Source organism: Uloborus diversus, unplaced genomic scaffold (assembly GCF_026930045.1).
Source record: "Uloborus diversus isolate 005 unplaced genomic scaffold, Udiv.v.3.1 scaffold_15, whole genome shotgun sequence".
In the NCBI taxonomy this organism is placed as follows: Eukaryota; Metazoa; Arthropoda; class Arachnida; order Araneae; family Uloboridae; genus Uloborus; species Uloborus diversus.
In genome coordinates, this window is record NW_026558209.1 from 2,211,370 (window position 1) to 2,238,718 (window position 27,349).

Genomic DNA, 27,349 nt, shown 5'->3' on the forward strand with positions numbered 1-27,349 from the left:
GTCTGAAGTTTGCTTATTTTTTGACTTTGAATGAAAATTTTAATTTTCCATGACTTTTCAAGGTCTGAAGTTTGCTTATTTTTTTCCATGACTTTCCATGACCCGTACGAACCCTGTTGACAGCCATTTTTAGCGAAATGGTTGTCCGTTGGGGACCGTTAGTCTAGAGTCTGGTACGGAATTCCAGATTTAAAAAAAATTAAAAATAATGATAAGCACAAAATTAGAGATATCTATGGTGTAGAACCGCACATTAGACCAAAACTGTCGAACTTTCCAGGGGCGGATGCAATCGGATTTCGAAATGCATAAAAAAATTGGACCCGATACGTAAAAAACAACTAAAATGCGTAAACTTTCGCCGAATTCGTAAAAGTCAGCGAGTAGTATGCAAAAAGCCAAAAACTACAACAAATATAAAGACAAAAGATTTTATTGTTGGGATAAAATGCCACTTGCACATGAATACTTGGAAAATGAGTATATAAAAAAAAAGGAAAATAAATATACAGTCTTTTGGAAGCTCAGGCCTTGAGTTTCTTGAGTGGGGGTTCTTCCGTCCCATTTTCCAACTCCGAAGACTTGGATTTCCTCGGCGGGAGATCGTTATTGGCCACATCCAGGGACACTGCAGAGGAAAAAAAAAATTTGAAAGTGTTCTTTTATGAAAAGTTTAAAATATAATTTATTTTTCAATTAACTATTAATGTAACACTAGTCAGGCAGTATTACAAGACAGCTAACAACCGTTCGATAGAGCGAGAGGTTCATTCGAATGAGACGATTTCAACGGACCAATCAGTGTTGGCTGGAGATGTTACTATGTACTGGTTCCATTTATTAATTAATCTTTAATATTCCTTTTATCGTAACAAATTTTATTTAAACCTTAAACTCTTTTATAAGCTACTCACATGGCTTAACTGTTTGCTGCTTTTGCGCATCTTTAAGCTTCAAATTTGATATTTTTGTTGCTTTGAATATTGTTTATGTATTTAATATATATAGGAGCAAAAATGGAGTTTTTTTTTTTGAAGGAGAAAATGCAGCAATATCTTTAGAACAGGACACAAAGCTCAACAGGCTAAAACCACCACATAAAAAACCACACATATAGTAGTACCACTTTTAAGGGACCCTTTTTTAGGTCCCAGTCCCTTTGAATAGGGACCTCCATGTATTTGCCTCATTAAGGAACACTATTTAAGGGACAGTCGCAGAGAAAAATTACATTAAAAAAATGAACAAATACATTGGGAATATCATATTTACAGGAATTCAAGGTTCCCCCTTTGTCCAAAAAATAACTGGTAAAAGTTTGTCTTGACTTTAACAGGTAAATCAACAAATAAGCAATCTACAATTCTTGCTGAGGCATACATCTATGCTTTTCCCTCTCATCAATTTCTTCAAATGTGCTAAGCCCCGACAGGTAGTGTGCACCCATGACAAGCTTTGTATAAAAAACTTGAAATATAATCACTTTTTTTTTGCATTGTATGAAATGACATGCAACAAATCCATGCAGCACATTAATCCAAAATTGTAATTCATGAAAATCAGTTACAAAACTTTGCAACTACAAACTTTTTGACACAAGTTTTTTTTTCCAGTTTGAATAATTCTGAATTCTATTTAGTGTACATATTTGAAACATTTTCAATAATTAATCTTGAATGTAATTAAGAAATTGGGAAGAAGGGACACCTCTATTTAAGTTGTTGTCCGATCCTGTTGCCAACATGCCCATTCTAATGTCCCCTTTATTAAAGCAGCGAAGGTCTGAGGCTTGGCCTTACAACCATTGGAGGATTCCTACTCTCTTTACTCCCCCCCCCCCCTAGGGAGCGCATTGTTGACTGAAGTCACAATGAACCTTCATGTTAAGAAACATAGTTATATGTTATAACACCTAACCAACCAGCAACCGTGAAAACTCCCCGGCACAAATATGTAAAACTGACAAAATACTGGTCTACTTTCTTATCCCGGACACAAAAAATCATCTGTTCCCAACATTCAGTGTGTATATTTTTCATTCTCAACTGCAAGCGGAGCAGCTCCCGATTGTGACGAAGTAAACAGTTGTCGATCAGAATATTTTAAATGACTGTCAAAGCGGAATATTAGTCTTGAACTAAAAATCACGAAGTTTTGAAGGAGTCGAAACTAAAATGAAGGCCCGTCAAAAAAATGTCCTAAATAAAGGAGCGTTGAAGGAGTGTATGAACCCTGTCATCAGCACATCACGCGGGATATATTTCATCCATCCCGCGGATAGTGTCTGCAATGGGTCGCTAGTTAATGATAATAACGAGCTGATGTGAGCATCACATGACTTCCTTTTACTCCAATTTAATGTCATTTCCCCATTATTGGCAGTCTTAATGTGATTAAATAGTTAACTCTCGAAATATTGCCAATCGTGGCCAAAATGAGACCAGATTAAAAAAAAAAACGCCAAATTTGTCGCCAACAACATTTAACGAGGCACTTTTAATATGAATTAAAATTGTTACATTACTAATAATTTTATGAACATAAAATAAAAAAGGAATATTATATTGCTTTGTTAAAATGATGTATTAATACATCATATATAGTACATAACTTTTTGGTTATTTTTTATAATAAATGAACACTATTAATATGACTTGTGTAATTTTTATATCGAAAGTGTCATAGTTGGAAAAATAAAAATCCAAAATATCAAATTTAAAAAAAAAAAAAACAAGCTGATCACATGACTTCCGTTTACTCCACTTTAATGTCATTTTTGATTGAATAGTTTACTCTCCAAATATCACCAACAGTGGCCAAATTGAAACCAGATTTGAAAAAAAAAATAAATAAATAAAAAAAAACGCCAAATTTGATGCCAAGTTGGCGACCAAAAGCCTGGCCATATATCACCAAGTGTCCGCCAAATTCTAACTCCACTTGAGTTTGCATTGGAATTAGCAATGATTTCTCCCCAAAAAGGTGTAAAAGACCCCCTTCGGAACACCCGAATGCAACCAAAAAAGAAGGTGCACAACTAGAGCCCATTAGGAGTCTACGTACCAAATTTCAACTATCTAGAACATACCGTTCTTGAGTTATGCAACATACATACGGAAGTCACAAGAAAACTCGTCGTAATTAACTCGTGGATCGTCAAAATGGATATTTCGGGTGTCTATACGTTGCTAGGCACTTATCGATGTGTAGTTGGATCGAAAAAAAAAAAAAAAAAAACTCGACATTCATTCGGGGGTGAGCAAAATGGAAGTGAAGGCCGATTTTTGAATGAAAATTTTTTCGCGAATACAATACTTCCTTTTTTGTAAAAGAAAGTAAAAATTAAAAAAAAAAAAAAAACGCCAAATTTTTCGTCAAGTTGGCGACAAAACTTGGCAGCCAAAAGCTTGGCGATATATTGTCAATTGTTTGACAAATTATAACACCACTTGAGTTTGCATCGAAATTAACAATGATCCCCCCCCCCCAAAAAAAGTGTAAAAGACCCCCTTAGGAACATCTGAATGCAACCAAAAGGGAAGGTGCACAACTAGACACCAATAGGAGTCTACGTACCAAATTTTAACTTTCTAGGACATACTGTTTTTGAGTTATGCGACATACATACACACATACGCACATACATACGTACATACAGATGTAACAAGAAAACGCGTTGTGATTAACTCGGGGATCGTCAAAATGGATATTTCGGGTGTCTGTACGTTCCTAGGCACTTATCCACGATCGAAAAAATACTCGACATTCATGCGGGGGTGAGCAGAATGGAAGTTAAGGCCGATTTTTGAATGTGAAAATCTTTTTGTAAAAGGAAGCAATAATAATAATAAAAACCTTCGTCAATCTCCTTCCTCTTCTTGAACGGTATCTCGTCTTCGGGTCCGAGTTCGTCTATGTTGCTGGTGATCCAGAAGTCTTGACCCGCAAAGTCCTTGCTGCAGGGGGGAAAAAAAAACTCAAGAACAACATCTACGGGGATCAAAGCGACCCATTCACAAAATATGGGACACTTTAAAAAAAAAAGATGATGGATGAAAAAAAAGTGAAATGCAAACAGCAATCATTACATTGTGCATACAAAATATTAAAAAAAAAAAACCTTTTTGTCAGGCAGTCTTGCATAATATAGACGAACGCACGAACAGTGTTCGCAGAAAATGTTTGGCTCTGCAGAAATTTTTTAAAAACTGCTAACGTTAATTTAAAGAAAAACCAATTTTTTTAAAGGGAAATTTAAAAAAATCCCAGTTTATTTCTGTTGAAGCCTTTTAAAGCACATGTGTCAAAAAAATAATGGTTTTGGCAGTTTTCTTCAGTTGGTGAAAAATAAACAAACTAGTTATTGTAAAAAAGAAAAAAAGTTTTAAAAACTGTTTTTTTTTTGTCTCTATCATATTTGAATATAAATTTAATTCTTTATTCACAAGGGTGAATTAGGCAAAATAATTATTTGCAGAAAATTTTCCAGTTAGGATTTCTGTTTGCAGAAAGCTTTTCATTTTATCTAAGTCTGTTGTCAGGGTTGGCAAGGTTTTGGACACTACGGTAAAAACCAGGGTAACAATCCTGGTTTTTACCGTCGTGTCCAAAACCCTTGTGACCAAAACTGTCCGAAAGTGTCCAAAACTATATTTTTAGAAAAATTGCATTCTGTGAGAAAGCATCAAAAACAGAATAAAATGTATCGAAGTATTTTTTTATATTTGAACATTTATTCAATGAAGAACATTCCACTTATTTATGCAGCTGATTTGAATCTAGTGACATAAAAGTTGAATTCTTGATCAAAATTTCAATTTCATTTTTTTTTTTGATTATAGCAACCAAATTTCCCTATGTTTATGCATGTGTGCAAATGAAAGCAGGGTTGGAAAGTTTTCATCAACCTGTTCAAAGTCCTTGTGTCCAAAACTATTTCTTGAGAAACTATACTTTGTGAGAAAATATCAAAAACTGAAAAAAAATGTGTCAAAATTATTTTTTTGACTATTTAATATATTTATTCAATGTGAACATTCAAGTATGAATATATATGTAACTTATTTATGCAGCTGATTTTAATCTAATTATGTAAAAATTAAATTCTTCATTAAAAATTTCAATTTGTATGCAGGAGTTCCCCCCCCCCACTCTATAAACCAAATTTTTCGACATTTATGCATGTATGTTATTGTATTGTACAAAATATGGGACATTTTTAAAAAAATGATGGATGAAAAAAAGTGAAAAGCAAACAGCAATCATATTACATTTTGCATACAAAATATTAAAAAAAAAATCTTTTTGTGTTTCAGCTGAAACCAAATAGATGACAAAAATGCGAAACAATGAAAAATTTGCAGTGACTGCTCTTTACCTGCCCACAGCAGCATACTTTATTGATCCTTTCATTTTCAACCATTGGAATCAAGTGAATGGGTTCGAGACATTCAAATAATTTTAGTGATTTCATTATGTACTTTAAAATTTAAAAAAAAAAAAAAACGGAAAAAAAAGAAAGAAAATCATTTATTGGAATTGATTTTCATAATGTGATTATTAAGTATTCGTAAGTAAGTGATACAAAAACTCCTTAGGGGCCATTCTACGGAAACGCGCTTTACTCAAAATTTGAAAATGTCCACTTACATCCCGTTGCTTCTCACTGCCTCAAATGACAAACTTATCTGTTTCCTAACATAGGGTTGCCATCCAAATTTTGCTTCAAAATAGTTGCTTTAGTAGCCTAAATTGTAAAAAAAAGTCGCCTAAATAGTCTCCTCAGCACAATGATTAAGTTGCTTTTTTCACCCATTTAGTTGCTTTTTCAAAATTTTTTTAACTATTTACTAACTCAAAAAATACTTAGTGTAACAAAATCACACAACAGAAAATCTTAAAACATAGCGATTTACAGTCGACTCCTGCTACAACGCGATTCAACTTACGCGAAATGGCTATAACGCGAATTTTTCCCCGAGTAACGAATTTTAGAACTAACACGAATGTTTCGTCCGTAACACGAATTTTTAGAAGGAAGTATCGGCATTTATTTTTTTTTCATTCGAAACATTAAAGTTGATGAAATGTAATGGTACTTAGTGGCACATTCATCTAAACTTTGTGAAGAGGTGAATAAAAAGAAAGTTTCTGATTTAAAAAAAAAAAAGTAAAACCCCCGAGATCCTTGAACAACTACAATAAATAGTGAATCTTCCATGCGTACTCATAAATATCTTACTGTATCTACTGTAACTGTACAGAACTATTATAGTGCAGTATTTTATTATTGCTACATACTGTGCATATCCGTGTTGTTTTATTTTATGTCTTTCCCTCCACTGATCATTCATTTTGTGCATCTTCGTATTTCATCTTGAAGAAAACAGTTTTTTTTTTATTTTTTAAATACAGTAACAGTTCAGTTTTTTAAGTAAGAAACCTCAGTGTATAGTTGGGGAATGCTTTAAAGCTGTTTGAGAGTGTTTATAAGTGTCTAAAAGTATTTGGTATGCTTCTAAAAAAAATTGTATACACATATTTTTCTATAACGCGAAATTTCGACTTACGCGAGGAGTCTTGGAACACATCCTTCGCGTAAGTCGGGACTCAACTGTATAGTAAATGTAAAAAAAAAAGAAAAAAAATCAAAACTTAATTTCTCAGATCTAACATGTGTTTTAACATCATTCAACATTTTTTACTGGAACTACTACTTCAAAAAAGCAACTCTCAGAATATTAATGAAGTTGATATTTCCAATATTTTTTAAATACACAAATTCAAAAAATACATTGTGTCACACAATCAAAAGATGACTCTACCTATAGTAACTACAAGAAAATAAAAACTTATTTTCCCAAACATAATATTTTTTTTTTCAAGATTAACTTGGTTCATTCAGCATTTTTTAATGGTACTAATAATAATAGAATTTAATGAAGATTAAACTTTAAATAAAGTAACACATCTCCTTGGGTGTGTGAGGCTTACTTTATTTTTAAAAATCCTATTGAGGCAATATAAAAACTTAAGTGACGCATTAAGGTTTATAGTATAAAAAATTAAGAATTTTTATGAAAAAAATATTTCTCAAAATTCTTAATTTTTGAAAAAAAAAAGTATTATTTAAAATTCTTAGTAAAAGCATATAATAAATGATGTATTTTGATCTCTTTTTCATTATTAATAAGTAAAAAATGTAAAACAAATTCATGAGTCTTCAAAGTATTTAAGTTGGGGAGACAGTATTGACATTTTCCCATGCATTTTAAATTTAAAATTGTCAATACATTTAAATGTTGATTTTTTTTTTTCAATGCTGATCTTTGATTTGTGTACATCAAAGTCTAGTCTTTTTTAAAAATTAAGAAATGTGAACTAAAATGACACAGTTTTTTCATACTACTATTTAAATTTAATAATTAAGCAATAGCTATATAGGGAAAGTAATTAATGAAATAGGTAAAATGGCTTTTGAAATAAGCAAAGTAAACAACAAACTAGTATAGTGGGGGGGGGGGGGGCACATGTGAACATGGCACCATGACAACGTCAAGCAAAACATCTTAAAAAATCTTAAATAATGGCAGGGCCAGTTCTACTTCTTAGCCTAACTTTTAGGGCAAGGACCCAGTTTATGTTCCTGTATTGACAGGTTTTTTGTTTCAGCAGATGCTGATGTAATGTTATCAGACTTCTATATGTGAAAACATATTTTAAATTACCTAATAAGCTAAACTTAATTATTGCAAACCAATAAATGAACATTCAAGTAAATTTATGACTGTCGTTAATTGTTAGATCAATTTTCATTTCATTTTTTTACATTTTATATTTTAGTGCTATTAGTGATCACTTGAAGCAGTTTCCAGCTAATAGGAGTCAAATTTTCATTTTCATATGAATTTCTCCTAGAGTTCAATTTTTAGTTACGTTCATTTCTATGTGAACTTTAAAAAACAAGAAAATTAAATTAGAGTAGCTTTGAAAATATTTATTTTGGGAATGAATTTGAAGATAAACAAGTTTGCTAGTTTGAAATTTCGTTTTTGTACGAAAATACGTAACTAATAACAACTTAAGAACAAAGTTTTAAAAAGATAAGTAATTATTGAAATAAAATCAAAATAAATTGCTTTAAGATAGCATAAGTTAAAATATCTAAGACCATTTAAAAATATTAAAACACAGACTGGATGGTAAAAGATTGAAATTTCGAGCAAGGCAAGACATTTTCGGCGAAGCACGTGTTCGACGCTTGAGTTTTTGTTCTCTATATTTTCATTTCTATGTGAACTTCAAAAAACAGGAAAATTCAGTTCAAGTAGCTTTAAAAATATTTATTTTGGACATAAATTTAAAAATAAGGAAGTTTGCTAGTTTTAATTTTTGTATTTTTACGAAAATACGTAACTAATAACAACTTAAGAACAAAGTTTTAAAAAAATTAAGAAATTATTGAAATAAAAACCAAAATAAATAGCCCTAACATTGCATAATTTAAAATATCCAAGACCTTTTAAAATAGTTCAAACACTAACCGGATGCTAAAAGATTTCAATTTCGAACACGGCATGCAATTTTCGGCGAAGCACATGTTCGACGCTAGAATGTTAACAAACAAGAACGGCTTTAGTTTCTTGCCGTACAAATTAGGATATCTTAAGTCAAAGCACTGGAAATCATTATTAATAATGCAATTTTATTACTGAAAACGAAAACTGAGCTTTAGGGGGGAAAAAATCACAATGTGCAGCATGTTTTTCGTTTTGGTTTCGCAGAACTTACGATTTTTATTTCGGGTATGATGGTGGGAGGCATTTTAAAATAATTTTATCCTTAGAAAAAGAAAAAAAAATGATATTTTAACTTAAAAATTTGATTGATTTGAAAATTTTAAATTTTACGAGAAAAATTCGGAAAAAGTGTTTAAAAACCAAGACAAAAAGCGGCGATCTATCCCTGTTATAATGTAAAGTAAATAATATTTTTTAACACTTACTTGAATGTATTTATTTCACATCGGCTGTTATCAAAATCCTGGAATTACAATCCTTGATCAGATCATCTTTCTCTCCCCCCCCTTTTTGAATATGAATTCGACCTCAGCAGATCGACGCGTTCGCCGCGGCGAAACGCTATTGGCTGAAAACTGTATGATGCAACTCCATAGTGTGTTGGAATGCAACTGATTGGCTCAAAATCTTTCTTCCTATTTCTTTTTCAAAAAATTTCATAAAATATGAAAAAATAGTCGCTTTTTATTGTAAAAAATTGTCGTTTCTGGTCTGTTTTTTGCCAAAAAAGTCGCCATAGTCGCCTAAGTTAAAAAATAGTCGCAAAAGTCGCCTTTTTAGTCGCCAATGGCAACCCTATAACAGGGTTGGCAAAAACTCGGTTTTTTCTTTAAAAGCCCATGGACCCAGTTTAAAAAAAAAAAACTCAACTAAAGCTGTTTTTTTTAAAAAGAAATGTGGGTTTTTGGTTTTTGTTTTAGGGAAAATGAAGGGTACTTGTAGCATATTGTAGCGTAAGTATATGGACAAAGCACAAAAATTGTCTTGAAGTAAAAAAAGCTGGAAAACTAGTTAAAATTCAGCGTTTTCACAAGAAAAGTATAAAAGACGACAAAACCCGAGAATGGTGAAGTTTCAGATTTTTTAGTTTTCATGATTACCAACAGTTAAGAACTCGAATAATAAAAAATATTGTTCGTTTTTAATTACTACATTTTTTTTTTGCATTTTACTTTATTGTATTTCATTTTGTTATGCAAAACTACTGTGTTACAGAATTCCAACTTAATCAAGACATTCCTTTGAATTTTATGTTGCCTATTTTTCTATTTCTGTGTACAGACCGTTTGAAAAACCTGCCAATGTCTAAAATATATACCTCGTTTATTCGAGATTTGTGACGTGTTGTTTGCAGAAAATAATTCACATGAAAGCCTTTTAGCTAGAGTCGTTTCCTCTGTACTATCTACAAATATCGAGAAAATCAGACGTGACAGGACTTAGTCAAGATAATTTGAGTTATTTATTGACCAGTTAAAGAAAAAAGTTAAATATATTTATTTAAAATCTTTGAAGTATTTTTAATGCCGTTAAGAGTTAAGAAATACTAATAAAGTTCAAAAGTCATTTTTTATGCCCATTGTCTGCGGTGAAGAACAAATAAAAAAGTTTAAATTGAGAAAGTATTTAAATTATTTTTTTTAAAAACTCAGGAATTTTAAAAAACCCCAAAAGTGGGCTAAATAATGGGTTTTTTTAAATGGGTTTTTTCAAAAAAAAAACATTGGGTCCAATCCGGCCAACCCTGTCCTTTTTTAAATCTTCTGATCAAATTTTTTAATGCCGTTAAAGTTTAAAATTAATTTTTTATGTCCATTGTCTGTGGTGAAGACCAAATAAAAAAGAAGTTTAAATTGTAACAGTATTTAAATTAATTAATTTTTTTTTAATTTCTCAGAAAATTAAAAAAAAAAAAAAAAAACCAAAAGTGGGCTAAATAATGGGTTTTTTCAAAAAAAAAAAAAAAAAAAAAAAAAAAAACCATTGGGTCCACAATCTGGCCAACCCTGTTTCCTAAGCAAAAAATTTCATCTTTAAATTATGAAGTCGACATGTTTCCATGCTCTCTTGGGGTGTTCAGTTATTGAGGTTCCACTGTTGGGAGTTTATAGGAAATATGGGACAGCTTTTCAGGAGGCCGGGAGGAATGCCGAAACTACTGGAAAAAGCAGTAGGGCTGGCAGGTATGTAGCAACACTTCCCCCCCCCCTTTTCTAGTGATTTCATGAACCTCCTATCTCCTACCCAAACAGGGGGACTCTCAACTACTTCTCAACAGACTACCTGTGTCGCCCGGCTCTGCAAGGTCTACCTCGAAAATAAAAGTTATGTCAAGTGATATGTGTCCAACAATCAAGCTTGGGGAAAAAAAAAAACAGTAAAATTTTGTGGTAGTTTGCAGAAAAATAACCAAGAAAGGAAACATTTTAGTTCTCCCAATGACAGGAAAAGCCTCAAAACAAAAGACAGAAGTTTCATATTCGAGAAAATAAAAAAAAAAGGCAACAGATCTTTCTTCACAATGATTTTCTTCACGCTACACATTTTAATAAAAGCGTTGTTGCGGAAAGAGGAGATGAAGCACTGAATAATAAATTAAATGGAGAATAATAGGGATTTCATGTCAAAATTTAAGTATCATAATGAATGGTTTTTAATGGATACCTCCGCTAAAAATGATCGCAGCATCATGTTAAATGGCCAAACGTAAAGACGGAGAAAATTACGAATCTATCGATACCTGGTTCGATGGCCAGTTCGCTGGCGTTCGGGAGAAGTAACTCGGACATAGACAGATAGACAGGTGCATACGCTCAGTTTCTAATTACCAGGGTTCGTACTCAATTCGGATGAAAAAATTCCATGACTTTTCCAAGACTCTCTCATGACTTCATAAAAAAATTTCATGACCTTGTTAAATGAAAAGAATGGTACTATTTAATGTTTCGGAAGTGGGCATTAGCAAAACTTTTACATGAATGCCACTACCTCATCAAAGCACTTATTTGACTTAAAAAAATCAGTGCACACTGCAGAAACTAATAAAATATATTCTTATTTGTCTTTATCATATAAACTACAGTTAAGTAAAAATATAGTGAATGCAATATACTGATGTTTAAATGTCTAATAATTATTTAATGAATAGGGCAAAATAGTAATGAATGGGACAAAAGTGGAATGAGTTATTACTAAGTTTCCAATCGTAAATTTACTTTAAAAAAATATTGCCATTTGATGTCAACAGTGCTTCTAATCATCTATGTAACTTGACAGTAATTTCATTCATTGAAGTAAAGTCATGTTTATCAGTAAATTCATTTTTCTAAACCGGATATTGCAGCTGGCCACATGGATCAATTTTGTGAGCTGCACGTTGGGCACCACTGTTTGACTATTAGAATTCCCCTATTTGTATGTTCTATCGCCTGACTAAAGTCTTCATTTTCTAAAGCTTTCAACAAATTAGGATAAATTCTGAGAATTACAAGTGGCTGAAATAAACTCGGATGCAATTAAATTACACTTTTTGAGTGGGCGTGGTAAAATCAAGAACATGCAAAGATCACTACTACAGAATATAACATAAGTTCTAAAAATAATGGTGAATAAAAAATTAAGGATGTTTCAGCAGTAAAACGACATTACAAAAAAAGGCGGGCAAGAGTTACAGAAGCGGATGCAACAGGATTCCTAAACTAAGATTCGTTTTTGAGATCGTTCAATTTTCAAGTATTAATAGCTTTTACATGCAATATGGTTGAATCACTCAAAATTTTAATTCTGTACTGTTCTTTATTACTGCCCAAGACATTTTTCCATGACTTAAAATAAATTTCCATGACTTTTATTGAAAATATTAATTTTCCATGACTTTTCCAGGTCTGAAATTTGTTTATTTTTTTCCATGACTTTCCAGGAGTTCCATGACCCGTACGAACCCTGAATTACGTAGATGTATCCTTACCTGGGGACTAAAACGAGGACAATTTTGTAGTGCTGCAGGAAGTCTTCGCACATGAGCCTGGTCTCCGAGGCGATGCCAAATTCCAGCAGAGTCCTCCCCCTCACATCCTCTGGAAAACAGAGCAAACTTCATATCCAAATAACAATTTATATTCTCACACACACATACAAAATGGGAGAACTATAGCTCGGATTATATGCACAAAAAAGCATTAAAATTTACAACTATACAATAAAAGTTCAAGCTTTTCTATTCATACATTTCCTATATTTTCGATGGTAAATTTTAATTTTTGGAGATAATATCATACTTGCCAACCTTCAAAGAAAAAAAAAACAGGAGGTTCCACTAAAGGTATATAGATGATTCACCAGCGACATATTTTCGCAACATAATTTGAAGTTGAGCTTTTAAATAACATGAATACTAAATTTAAAGTGAAATGGGGATTTTTTTGCAGATATAAGCTAATTGGTAGCAGCAAGAAAAACATACTGCAAAGGAAAAACCTAATAATAAGGAGTGAACTCGCTTAAAGTTCTGTACATTCCCCAGTCTCTTCCAGAAAAGTAGCTACCAAAATTTAATTACTAAAATCCGAAAAAAAAAATCAATATATAATGAAAATAATATATATAATAAGTAGGTATAGGGTAGCACATGTTAAAATAACTTCAAACTTTCAAAATAATTAAAATATTTTCAAGATGCAAAAGGATTGAAATTTGCTGCAAATTTCGGCAGAGCACGTGCTTCGTTGAACGTGCAATGTGGAAAGCTTCCAAAAAAATAATTTTTTACCAACAGAGTTATTAATTGGAAAATTTCTTATTCCCTGACATTGGTAGACTAGAAAAGGGCGCCATCTATTGAGAAGAAAGTGAAACTTTTTATGATTGACTGCAAAAACGGGAGAAAGTCTTAAAAAACGGAAAATCGGGAGATGGAAGCAAAAAACGGGAGTCTCCCGTTAAAAACAGCAGAGTTGGCATGTACGTAATATGCACAAAAAAAATCGGGCAACCCGAGAAAACCCCGAAGGGTGCCCGATGTTCTTTCGTTTATGAAGAGCAAAATAGTTTTTTTAACCTTTCTTTAATGAAGAAAAATAGAGAAGGGAGTGAAAAACGTAGTAATATGCATTTATTTTGAAAGTTAGCCGTTTTTATGCAGTCATCAAAAGAAGCAACCATTGCATTCAATCCGGGCTCTAGTAAAAACGAAATTTCAGCATAATGACCTCGCTTTTAATGCTAAATATCATATCATTCACTAATAAATTTCTCATTTTCACCATTACTTCTCATACATTCATTCGTGAGAACGTACGCCAACAGTACACAAAACTCTACACTAGAGAAAGAAAAATTGCACCAGGAAGGTGGCGTCAGAGATCATTATTGTAAATCGACTTGTCACATATAGGACATTTTCCACAAAAAATATAGGACAAATATAGGACACATTATATGAATAGTTTCGTTATGAAAAAAGAAATAATATATACATAATTAATTTATTTTTATCAATGATTTTGTTTTAAAAAAACCTCTCAAACAAAATTATAACTTACACCTGAAATGACTTTCCTGAAGTTGAAAGAATAATTTTTGAAAAAAGTGTACTTTGTAGACAAAAAAAAAAAAGTTAAATTTATTGATAATTAACATAGCAACTCACAATTTTTCCAGGGATAGAAGTGTCACAAACATAGCTTATATAAATAAACAAAAACTGTCTTTGTGTTGAGAACTAACAGGAAATAACCAATTCTTTGTAGCACAAATATACAAATATTTTGTTCTATAAAATTCCACAAAAAGAAAAGATTGCAAAAAGACTTTTAGAACATTCCGATCAGAAAATGTGCACACAAAAATATACCCGCGAAAACAAAAACCGAAAAAACCCACGCTGGAAAACAAAACAACTGCTGTTGCCAAACGCAAAATTCTAAAACCAACTTTAGAATTCGTTCTCGAAACTCCACCCACTACAGTGACGTCATATTGTTGTGGCCAATGAGAGAAGATGCTTGTTGCAGGATTTAGTGAGTTGCGTTTTTTAATTTGAAATTCGTTTGCACACGTACTTTCGACGAAAAATCCGAAGTCAGATAGTTTATTTACTGTTGTTTTAAAGAAATAAATTGGATTAAAAAAAAAAAGGAATATAGGAAATATAGAACATTTTCCAAAAATATAGGAAATATAGGACGATTTTCATACTTTTTTTGAAAATATAGGAAATATAGGATATATAGGACCACTTCGACCCCTGGATCTGTTCTAAGATTCAAACAATGGAGCTCGGAGCTATAAGACTACGGCTGCGGAGTTAGAGAGGAAAATGACGGACTCCAGGAATTTCAGAGTCTTCGACTCTTGATTCTCGATTACTTTCCCCAAAATCCCTCCGACTCTGCAGCCCCGAATATGACTCAATTCACCTGAAAGTGAAAAATTGAGGACTTTTAAGGGAAAAATAAGGAACTCCCCAAACGTGTCATTTTAACACTTTGACTGCAATTCTCCTGGGGACACTGGCTCTCAGATATAAGGTTCAAGCATAGTTCAAAAGTTCTTCAGCAGAACTGCTTAAAACAGTAAAAAAAAAAAAAAAGCTAAATGTCAAAGTTTAACAAATATGTTCACATATCTTTCTCAATTCAAAACTCAGAAATGACAACTTTAAAGAAATATATTTTCAGTAATACTTTTATTTTCGAGGTAAGAAACTCGAAAATAAAATTCTTTCACTCGACATCTTTGCTCTCGATGTCAAGTAAAAGAATTGTACTTGACATCGAGAGAACACAAGCCTGATTTTTAAAATGGTGAAATTGAAACCAACAGTAAAAAAGAGACAACAACAACAAAAAAAAATCTTATTTTTGAAGTTTGATGAAGTATTAAGAAAGTTATGGCATACTCCCCCTCCCCCTCAAATAGCCTTTAAAAATATTATACATGATTCTATTATTTAACCATGCTAAAATAAATGTTTTTTCTCTCCTGCTCTAATGCGTTGATAGTTAATGGGAAGATCAATCCCATGTCATTAATAAAATGGATGCCTCTCCTTTGTTAAAACATTAAAAAAAAGTTACAATGCGATTTACCACGTTAAAATTCACTACAGTTCAACAACAGAAATGTACAGCAAAATTCTAGTGAGTTGCGATTATTTTTTCATGGAAATTTGGAACAATTTTGGAGAAAAAATAAGAGATTAATACAATTTTTTTGAGCCACGGCGATTTGGATTTCACGACTTTTGCATAACGCGCATGACACACTATCAAACAGTGCCAGTGAGCCTCCACTTCGGGATGCTATGCATTGAAGCAATGTGTGAAAAAAAAAGAACTAGTTTTTATTTCCAATAAAAAAACACCTATAGCAATGGGAATTGTCTTTTTATTTTTCGCCGAAAAAGGTGAAATAGTGCCTTACGAATTGAGTTTAATAAAGTATTGATGAAGTTTTACCGTTGCCACACAAAACACTTTTCAGAAATACAGTAGAAGCCCGTTATAACGCACACCTTGGGACCAGAGCCTTTGCGTTATACAGGTTTTTGCGTTATATAGATCATTTCACAAATTTTAAAACTAATATTCAAGATATATCTATATATTAGCACTTCAGAATGAGTTTTATCTGCAGTGAGTGTTAAAGCAACCAATATTACATTTAGTCATTCACAAATAAATATGTTTCACAATCAAAATCTTCTATCAGCAGTTCTGCTAGCTTCATGGTTTGTATAACAGCTGCATTTTCAAGAGCCATCTGATAATTTCTGTTTATTTTTTAAACCTCAAAACCTATTGTTTACTTCTGAAAAGTAGTGCGGTTTATAGAGAATTGCGTTATATAGGTCGGCGTTATAACGGTCTTCTACTGTATCATACGATAATAATGATGAAACGACACAAGTGGAAGAAAGTTTCCGCGATGCTTCATAAAAGTGAGAATTCTACGTACCGTCTATGTCGTCGGGATCACTGGAGATGAGAATTTTCCCTGAAACACACATCCATAATGCATCAAACAGGTTTCATAGTACAAAGAAAATCGAGCAAAAAGCACAAAAAGTTTCGTTACCAGATCCGTCGTTGATCACTGCATCCGGCTGAGCCATGTGCAATTTCTCCTTCAATATCTGGAAGAAAGGTCGATTCTTTGTCATTTATTGAAGGAAGTTTCATCGACGATCACAAACCATAGACTAATAATAAGAGTAGACCGAGCTATGGCAACCCTTTTGCTGCTCATAAACCAAACCATGTGACTGGCGGGTATCCCAGCAACAGCGGGCGTTAATCGCAGCAGACGATCAACGAGAAATAAAATAAATAGAATTGATGGAACACGGAAGAATGATCTTTTATCGAGTCTGATTCGTAAATTTGTTACTCTAAGTTGTAAATATTTTGTTTATATAGTGAGTTTTTCGTTTAGATAGCATTGTGCATTTTCTTTAGTCCATTTCAATAACTCTCTAAGCAATTAAAGATGCAAGCGCCCGAAAAGAATCGGCAAACGGTAAGATTTTTACCTACCATTTCAATTTAAGATACCGATGAGTACATTTTTGCGTTAACGCAAAATGTTTACGCCAACGCTGACGCAGTAGTTCCGAATGAAGTCAAACTTACTGAAAACTGCGATCAAAAACTAATGACTCATGTCAAAATAATGCATAACTAAAAGAAAAACAGTTCAATCTCTGCACCTAGAAAAAAAAATTATAATGAAAACACATTACGTCTTAAAATACGTGTCGAGTGCCAAACTATAGATAATCCTGCCGTCTAGCAACCATGCTGCCAAAGTGTTCGTCAAGCCTCCCACCAGTCACATGATGTATCCACGAACCCATTTTTTTCATCAGCAAGTCTGGGAAAGCTCGGTCTACTCTTATTATTAGTCTATGTCACGAACACATTTCCAGTTTTAACACTAATGCCACAGAAGAGAAATAAATTGCATTGAATGTGCAATTTGCACCCTCATACTTCACAGGGCCAAGAGTTTTTCATGACATCACATAAAGGGGGAGGGGGGGGGGCAGAAGAAAAAATATAATTATAATTGATGTACCATCAACGTAAGAAAAACGAACATCATGTGAGGTGTTCAATCGTTTTGTTACGCAGAAAACAGCACCATTCTTTACCCGAGTTCAATGTGTATTGCTCCAACCACATTCAAATAGAATTCGAGTTCACCCCCATGTCCACAAACTTTGAACTCTGGTAATAAGAGGTATTGATTTCTGTTCAATAAAAAGGATTAAACAAACTTCCTGGACAGGGTTGGCTTTCTGCCGGCAGAAACTAGTTTTTGCCGTGCCAGTGGCAGAAACTGGTTATAACCGGTAAAAACCGGCAGAAACTGGTAAAAACCGGCAAAAACTTAAAAGCGTCTTTAATAACTAAAGTAATTATTAAATGATATTTGTTTAAGTCAACTCAGAAATTAAACTTCATTCAATCATTAAAAAAAATAAAATCCTATGCTAGTGCCCTTAATTTAGTTCAGAAAGGGAACTTTTCAATTGCAGATGCCCGAAAAATTTGGATTAATATTAGAAAGGAGGAGAAATAATTCGGGTGCTCAGGAAAGAGGAGTGACATACAGAATTAAACAGGCATTACTGATTGTCATTTGAATGCTTATGTAAGCTTCATCTAAATTGCTTGTGATTGAAATTATCGTGTGCTTCAAGAAGAAAGTGCCCGAATTTTACTTGCCAATATTATTGTACGATATTTTGCCCTTATGTCATAGCTTTGCAAAATAAATTGACCCTATTTCTCGAAACTTATTTTTCCAGTCAAATTTGTACCATTTTTATAGTTACTGCATGGTGGACCAGTTTAGAAAAATATGCACTAGATGAAAGTTTCACAAACATTGCTTGTTCCTTGGTGCATTGCCTCCTAGATCTTCTGTAGCAAGACTATTCTAAAATTTCTTATTTGTGCACGTTAAATTGAGAAACTGTTTAGATTATAGAAAACACCTTTTCTAAGAGCCAACAGCAGAGTTAAGACAATGTCACATTTAAGCTTTAACTGAGAAGATATTGTAATTAAAGTATGCTTTGGGGTTTACAACTAATTATGTTTTTCCATGCATTTTCTATTGTATGTCAGTAATTATTTTTTTGTCATTTTGTGAGTTTTTGCCAGTTTCTGCCACAAATGTGGCAGAAAGTGGTTTTTGCCATGCCGGTTTTAACCGGTTTCTACCAGTGGTTTTAACCGCTTCGGCAGAAACTTGCCAACCCTGTTCCTGGAACAAAAACGGACGAGATCATCCCATGTGGCTGAACGATAAATGTCTTGGGGAATACAAAGAGTAAAAACTGTTTGGCCTGTCAAAAATACAGATTTTACTCACTAAAATTTATAAAATACTGACAAACCTTAGCATAATAATTAACACTATTATGCTTCGTAAAAATGTACGCTTCTTTTATTTGTAGCGCAAGATAATGCATAATTTATAGAGCAAACGTTATCTGGTAGAAATTTGGATTTAAAGTTTTAGTTCAACTCCCTACAGTTACTCTACGACAATGAGTATGATTAACTAATGCCGCAACTAGGAAAGTAGATTCATTCAACAAATCTTATAAATATTTTAAAATATTACTAAGATTGTAGTTTTTCATAATCACATTTACTTTTTCTTTTAAAAATCAACCGAAATTTTTAAAAAAAATCTGAAATCAAGTAATAGAAGATATATGTATAAATTATACATTTAGCCCTGCTCATTTTTTGATTTGGTAAAAAGAAAAACTCTCTAAATTTGCAAGCATGGATAAAAAAAAAAAAAAAGAGTCTGCCTGGACTTACTTTTTCTTCTACAGTTTTGATTGTAGCTGTATGTGAATTCAGCATCACAAAAACCTGAAAAGTAAGGAGATCAATCAAGAATGTATTATGACATCATAAAAGAAGGGAAAAAGAAAAGAACAAATTATAACTGTAAGCTTTTACATTGATGACTGTATCGCTAAGAATTGTTTTCGTACTATGACGTACAGCCATCACTGTAAATTACTTATAATTACCTTTTTTACTTCCTTTTACAAAAAAGGAAGTATTGTATTCGCAAAAAAATTGTCACTCAAAAATCGACCTTCATTTCCATTTTGCTCACCCCCGAATGAATGTAGAGTTTATTTTTCAACCCGAACGCACATGGATATATGGCTAGGAACTTACACAAACCCGAAATATCCATTTTGACGATCCCCGAGTTAATTACAACGACTTTTCTCGTGACGTCTGTATGTACGTATGTGTGTATGTATGTCGCATAACTCCAGAACGGAATGTCCTAGAAAGTTGAAATTTGGTACTTGGACTTTTAGTGGAGTCTCGTTGTGCACCTTCCTTTTTGGTTGCATTCGGATGCTCCAAAGGGGGTCCTTTGCCCAGGGGTGATTGTGAGTTCATCAAAAAATACCTGAAAGTTTCAAAGCGAGAACGGGGGGGGGGGGGGTAATCTTTGACAATTATTACTTAAGTGCACCTTTGCCATGGTATTAAATAGTTCTGAGTCAAAATAGTGTGTGTACATTTGATTAAATTTTTAATGGGTTACAAAGTTACTTTTGAGCTGGTGTTATGCAAGTTATCTTGACATTTGTCCATCTTAAGGGATAGGTGTCCATCTTAAGGCTCTTGCAGGTATACTTGATGAGTATTATATAATTTTAAAAAATTGCGGAGGTAGGGAGATAAAAGCATAACAAAAAAAAAACATAATTCCGGTATTTTCGGGCATAAAAATACCAGAAATACGTCCGAAAATACCGGAAATTCGGTAAAATACCGGAACACAATCACCCCTGTTTGCCCCTTTTTGGGGGGAAACCATTGTTAATTTCAATGTAAACTCAAGTGGTGTTATAATTTGGTGGACACTTGCCGCCAGTCTTTTGGTCGCCAAGTTTTGTCGCCAACTTGGCAACAAATTTAGCGGGTTTTTTTTACTTTTAAATCTGGTTTCGATTTGGCCACTTTTGGTGATATTCAGAGAGTAAACTATTGAATCCCATTAAAATTGCCAATAATGGGAAAATGACATTAAATTGGAGTAAAAGGAAGTCATGTGATGCACACACATAAGCTCGTTTTCTTTTATTCTTAATTTACATTTTTTAGTATCAATCATGACGTGTATGATTTTCAATAAACAAAATGTAGATTGCTTTGACTAATTCTTTTGGATTTTTTCTAGCCAAAAGGGCTAATCGAATGGAACCTCGATTTTACGCATTCTGTCGGACAAGGGACATTGAGAGGAAAATAGAAATATGGGGTAGTGCGGTAAAAATCAAGACCTATTGCTTGAAAGCTGACATTTTAAGCATGAAATAGGGGGGGGGGGGGAATCTGAAATCTTAGCATATATGTTGTTTTGGTATACAATTTCATTTCTGGTGTGTTCTATACGAGAAATTTATGAAAATTTGCTTCTTAGTTTGCATTTTAAAATAAAAACTACTTTAGGGTTTTTTTTTAATGACTGAACATATTAAGGCGTAGAAGAATACCAGAACAAGCTTCAAATGGCTAAGAAACAAAGACCAGGGAAGAAAAAAAGGTGATGAAAGGGTTCATACTCTATTTGGATGAAAAAATTCCATGACTTTTCCATGACTTTTTCATGACACTTCATGAAAATTTTCATGACCTTGTTACATGAAGAGAATAGTACTATTTAATACCAAACTTGCCATTTTTTTTTGGAAATGAGCATTAGCAAAACTTCTATGTGAATGCCACTACCTGATTGAAAAAAATATCAGTGTACACCTAAAAAACTGAATAATTCTCACCTGTTTTCATCATGTAAGTTTAAGTTAAGTAAAACTACAGTGAATGATGCTTAAATGTCGACTATTTTTTTTACAAACAGGCAGAATGATAATGATTGGGGAAAAGGTTGAATGAATCAGTTTTTATCAGTTGTTTATCAGTTACTAAGTTTCAGTAAATTTGCTTCAAAAGTTACCTTTTAGTGTCAACTTGACAATTTTTTGGTTCTTTAAAATACCACATTCTTGTGTAAATTCATGTTTCTAAATCAGATATTTATTTAAAAACAAATAAATAAACAAATAAAAACATTTCATAGTAAATAAATCTTTTGATTTAAATGTACTTGTTCACTTTTTTGTATATTTTCAAATACATATAAATTAATAGGTTCAGAAATTCCAGAACATGTTTGAATAAAGACCCTGAACGTACCAGTGGGTCGCATGGATTAGTTTTGCCGGCCGTATATTGGGCACTACTGTTTTCGAGCATTAGAATTCCCCTATTTCTCTGTTCTATCGCCTGACTAAAGATTGTCCAAAACCTTCAATAAACTGAGATAAACTCTGATAAATTTTGAAATACAAATTTAGGAGTGATGGAAACGAACTGGGATGCAATGTTTTTCGAGATCGTTCAATTTTCCAGTTTAAATAGCTTTCATGGTGCAATACTAAATCACTCAAGATTTCTAATACTCTTTTTAGCGACTGTTACTTTTTCCCAGAACATTTTTCCATGACTGAAAATAAATTTCCATGACTCAGGACGGATTTCCGTCTTGGACAAAATTTCCAAGACGGAGGTCGGGACGGAAAGAAATTCTATTACTTTCCTTCAGTTTTTACTAAAAAAAGAAAAATTGAGTGTTCGAAAAATATGCTTTAACTGCAGGATCTTTCCATAACCACGAATTTACATGGACATTCTCTTGATTTTGCTCCATGAGCTTATTTTGTTTACAACGTGCTTTTGGAGGTGTGTGTCCTTTCGTTTTTTTTTTCTCATTTGCCAGTTCATTAATCGCCCATACCCTTCCCCCACCTTTCATTCTTTTCTGGTTTGTTCGCGCTATCTTGGGGAGACTTTCCAATCAAAACTGGTTTATGTTGCAAAAGTGAAAATCTTACGTCAAATGCGATTTTATTGCTGCAATAAAAAGATTTAAGATTGGCAGAAAAACTAATGGCCTGGAGCCCCGATTGCTTTTACGCCTAAAATTGCGTTTTTGGAACTTCAATTTCGAAATATTGCCGAAGGAGAGTTCTTGAACTCCGTCCCTTCGATAATGCATTCAAAAAGCGTGTAAATGTTATGAAAGACGGAGTACAATTTCGTTTTTAAAGCTTCAATTTCGGGGAGAGCCAGCTATAATATTTTTGAAGATCACCCAATATTGTGATTTTGGTACCCTGAACCTCCCCTTTCCCTGAACTTTACCAAAATGGCCTATCATTGCGCTTTTTAGACTTCAATTTAAAAAAAATTGATGTTTTTGAATTCGGGGAGAGCCCCCAGACCCCCAATTATTGGTGTTTTTTGGAACTACGATATCAAAACTCTTAAATATTACAATTAAAACTACTAGGTTCATATTGTTAGAAAAGTCAAAAGTGAAAAATTCAAAGTAAACACAGATTCCAAAACTGCCATACTCAAAATCTACAACATTTATGATCGTAAATTTTTCCTTAAGCACGCATGTGTGTTATGGGGGGGGGGGGGACTCAAAATATTTTCCGTCTTGAACACATCCCCAAACTTGCACCCATGCCCGTACAAACCCTGTGATGTTAGTCTTGTCGAGGAAAAATGATTTTAAAAAAATGCACTTTTTGAAAAGGGGTAATGCAAAATATGAAATTTTGACATTACCCGTATGGCAATTTTCACGGACCAAGGTAAAATCGGGGCTCTACTGTATTGGCCAGGACCCTGGTCTGAGTGCAATTGTACAGAACGAGATACTCACTTCGGTTCCTTTGGATGTACAGACGTAGCATTTGGGATTGGGCTTGCAGATCTCGCAGGAGGAAATGAACTTCTGCTTGCTGCAGTAATTTTCCGTCACGTAGCACTGCGGAGAAAACAATGTCGTCCAATCAACACATTTCTTAACGTCAAAAAGCTTTGTGATACACAACACTGTCATTTTAAGGGGTCACAGTACCTTTCAAACTTTTTTTTTTCAAATTTAAGTAAATTTTTTATTTCTTTCAAACCATAACATGCATAAGATAAATACCTTTGTGCTGAACAGTAAAGTAAGAGAAAACAACGTTAGAAGAAGCACAAATTTGTAAATTTGTTTTCTCTTTACTATAACATGCATACTTATTTTTTAATCAAACATTTATTTTCAAAATTTAAAAATATTGCCTACTTTTTTTAAACATTCAAAAAATTGGGAAAAATTTCAACTTTTTAAAATCCCTAAGGCTTTTGTATTTTTGCACTAATTAAAAAAAAGTTTTTTGCTAAACAATCACTATAATCATCTCTAAAAATCTGTGCATCCATTTGCTTATGAGTTCAATACGTAAAAAATCAAAGTTTAAAAACAAAAAAAAATTGGTTTTTAAAGGTTTAACAATCTTCAAACATTCGAGTAATTTATTAAATGCTTATCCAATGCACAGTTTTGTCAAATAGGTTATCCCAATTAGGAAAAGTATTGCTTTGAAGCTGTATCTTTAATAGAAAAAAATTCTTAGGGATTCTAATGACACGAAAACACAAAAAAACCATCATCGAGAAAAAGCAATTTAAAGTTTTTCTTTTGCATAAGAACACATAGCGAGCATGGCCTAAAACCACGCATCACTTTTTAAATATTTGAACGAAAGCAATGAAACTTTTCACCTGTGTTCAGAATAGTTTTTAGTTTTGAAATAAGCAATAAAACATTTTTTTGATTGTTTCATCATTTTTGAGGTACTGTAACCCCTTAAGCAGCGTTTGCATATTTTTGGAGGTGGCGACGTCAATAAAATATTTTCTTTTAGTAATTTTTATAAGAATAACAATACCTGGGTGGCAGAACAACTAATACATACATATGAAGAAATGATTTGTTATCCTAATATTTATTCACGTGTCGTCAGACTACGAAAGACAATGATTATAAGCTCTGTATGTGTAAAATAAGAAAATATGCAAATACAATTTGTGAAAATGTTCACAGCCAGATCATAAAAGGTTTGGAGAGATTCCCTGCAGCTGTGGTGTCTCACATTCAAGTTCGTAAGTTTTTGGGGTTACTTTTGACGTGAGACATTTTTTAAGCAGTCCCTATCAGAGTTCGCCAATATGTATCATGATATATATCCAATATTTATTTTGAAAACATTATGATATTTTGATATTTATTTTTTCAGCTGTGCTATTTTCAATATAAAAAGTATGTTAATCATAGTAATTTTGCTTCTTCATTATTAAAAATAACCAAAAAGTTATTTACTATATTTTATAATGTATAATACATCACTTACATAACAAAGTAATATAATATTCCTTTTTTACTTGAGTTTTATATTCATAAAATTATTAGTAATATAACAGTTTTAATTCATATTAAAAATGTCTAAACACTGTGCACCGACTAATGCATATTACTTATTTTTAAATCGCATAACTAAAAGCACTAACTGAAGAAAAATGAGTAAAACAGCTAATGCTAATTCAACTCCATTAAAACTGATAGAAATGTAAACTGAAATATTAGATATAAATAATGATTTTAAGTCTACATATTGCAATTATAATATCTCTTACATAATTAAAAACTGAGCGTATCTATGTATGTCCAAGCTTCTTCTCCCGAACGACAGTGAACGGACCATCGAACCAGGTATCGATGGATTCGTCATCTTCCCGTCTTCCTGTTTGGCTATTGAACATAATCCTCCGATAATAATGAGCGGAGATATCCATTAAAAACTATTAATTGGGACACTTAGATTTCGAAATAAAATCCATATTTTTCGAAGGCTTTCCTCCATTCAACTTATTATTCAGTGCTTCATCTCCACTTTCCGCAACGACGCTTTTATTAAAATGTATAGCGGTGAAGAAAATCATCGAGACGAAAGATCTGTTGCCATTTTTTTTCTCTCGAATATGCTCAGGTAAAATTCTTGTTTTTGTTTTGAGGCTTTTCCTGTAATCAGGGGATTTAAAATATTTACTTTTTGGGGGTTTTCCGCAATCTGTCGCAAAATTTCACTGACTTTTTTTTTGGTTTAAGCCTGAGTGTTGAACTTGAATCACTTGACATGACTTTTATTTTCGAGGTGGACCGTGCAAAGCCGGGGCGACGCAGCTAGTAAGAAATTAAAGAGTGATTTAAGGATGTGCATTTACAATTTTGAAGACTTTAGTTTGTGCTAATTGAATCAGATATATATATATCAAAATAGCTAATATTTTCGAACCCCAGTCCCTATCCGCTGCACAAAAAAAATATTTTCAACTGTTGGGAAAACTATTTTGCTCAAAAACTTTATGAGTAGCTTTGTAATTTCTTTTTTGGTCCCTATTCACTGCACGAAAACATGCTTGAGAGTACTCGCTGCAATGAGATTTTACTGTGTTCAAGAAGAAAATGAAAATAGTGACTGACCGTTCGACACTTGTTGAGGTCTCCCTGTAGGACTTTGAGGAGCTGCACCACGATGAGCCCAGCCACCACGGCATTGGTGGAGGCGATGGCAGGGATGATGTTGCCCGCAATCGCTGAAAACACACAGACATACAAACGGATATTCTTTGTACGATGAATGAAAGCAGAGTTCGTACTCAGTTTCAGAAATAAAATGAAGGAGTTTTGAAGGAGTAAAATGAGATTTTGAAGGAGTACTAATGGAGTGTCATTAAATGACGTCACACTTTTTTTCAATATATTTGACCATCAGCACCCTTTATCACAAAGTGTCACACTTCACCCCTAAATTCTCCTCTTGTCACGTCATATTTTTTAAACATATTGTTACAATAACTGTGTGATGTCATTTTATGTCACCCTCTCTCTTCCCCTCGTCACAATGTCATGAGTTCGTCTCCTCCTCAAAGCATGACATCACTTGTGGATGACCCTTCGTACAATATCATAACTACAGTTAACTAAACATTTTTTTTTAACGCAGTCACTTATTACAATACATCTACTTATCTATTTTTAAATATTTAAACAACAATTAGACAACCTGACTTTTGCTGCTGAGAGTGTGGTGGAGAGAAAAACAATAATCACAAAACTTGAAAAAATAGCCGAGCACCATTTTAGCATGTTTTACTTCACTTATGAAATGTCTTAGTCTTCTAATAAAATTCTCACCTTCAACTTTTATGAATTAACTACGATCCATTTGTAAATCAAAAAAAATAAATGCACGAAACGACTACATTAAAATTGCCTTAGTGACAAAGTTAGTTGTTGATCGAAGTATTTTTAGTTACTGTCATAGAGGAAAAGTATGTACTCTTGAACTCTAAAAAGAAGGAGTTTTGAAGGAGTCAAAACCAAAATGAAGGAGTTTGAAGGGCTCTTCAAAAATTTTTTATAAACGAAGGAGTATTGGAGGAGTTTTTGAAGGAGAGTACGAACCCTGTGAAAGTCTTAACATGGGAGCAAAACTTATTCAAACTGCTACTTATCGTATTCAAAGTAACTTTCGGGAGAAAAAAACTATGATATAAACAGACTTCACACTCCAAAATGGAAATGAAAATAAACACTTTAACCCCTTCAGTCGGGATTATGAAATATTGGACCAAAAATGTTGATATTTGATACACAGTGTACTATGGTAATGGGTATCTTATAGAAAAAATTTTGAGTCTGTAGGAGAAAAATTAAGAGAGTTATGGCACGTCCACTATTCCGCACTTATATTTTTGAAATCAATATTTCATATACAAAAACGATAAAATACCGAACAAACTTCGCTATAA

At 32.9% G+C, this 27,349-nt stretch overlaps 1 protein-coding gene across 1 annotated transcript in view; it reads right to left on the bottom strand.

Annotated features, from left to right (window-relative positions):
- Positions 1 to 442: 442 nt before the first annotated feature.
- Positions 443 to 27,349, bottom strand: part of LOC129233017 (SUMO-activating enzyme subunit 2-like) — a 64,456-nt gene continuing 37,549 nt past the window's right edge. The window contains exons 12-19 of the mRNA XM_054867098.1: positions 26,019 to 26,131; positions 23,370 to 23,474; positions 19,421 to 19,474; positions 16,656 to 16,713; positions 16,536 to 16,574; positions 12,547 to 12,655; positions 3,856 to 3,956; positions 443 to 628 (exon numbers count right to left, since the gene is read on the bottom strand). Coding sequence (XP_054723073.1) covers positions 525 to 628; positions 3,856 to 3,956; positions 12,547 to 12,655; positions 16,536 to 16,574; positions 16,656 to 16,713; positions 19,421 to 19,474; positions 23,370 to 23,474; positions 26,019 to 26,131 — 683 coding nt within the window. The 3' untranslated portion in view covers positions 443 to 524. The remainder of the gene's footprint in view (positions 629 to 3,855; positions 3,957 to 12,546; positions 12,656 to 16,535; positions 16,575 to 16,655; positions 16,714 to 19,420; positions 19,475 to 23,369; positions 23,475 to 26,018; positions 26,132 to 27,349) is intronic.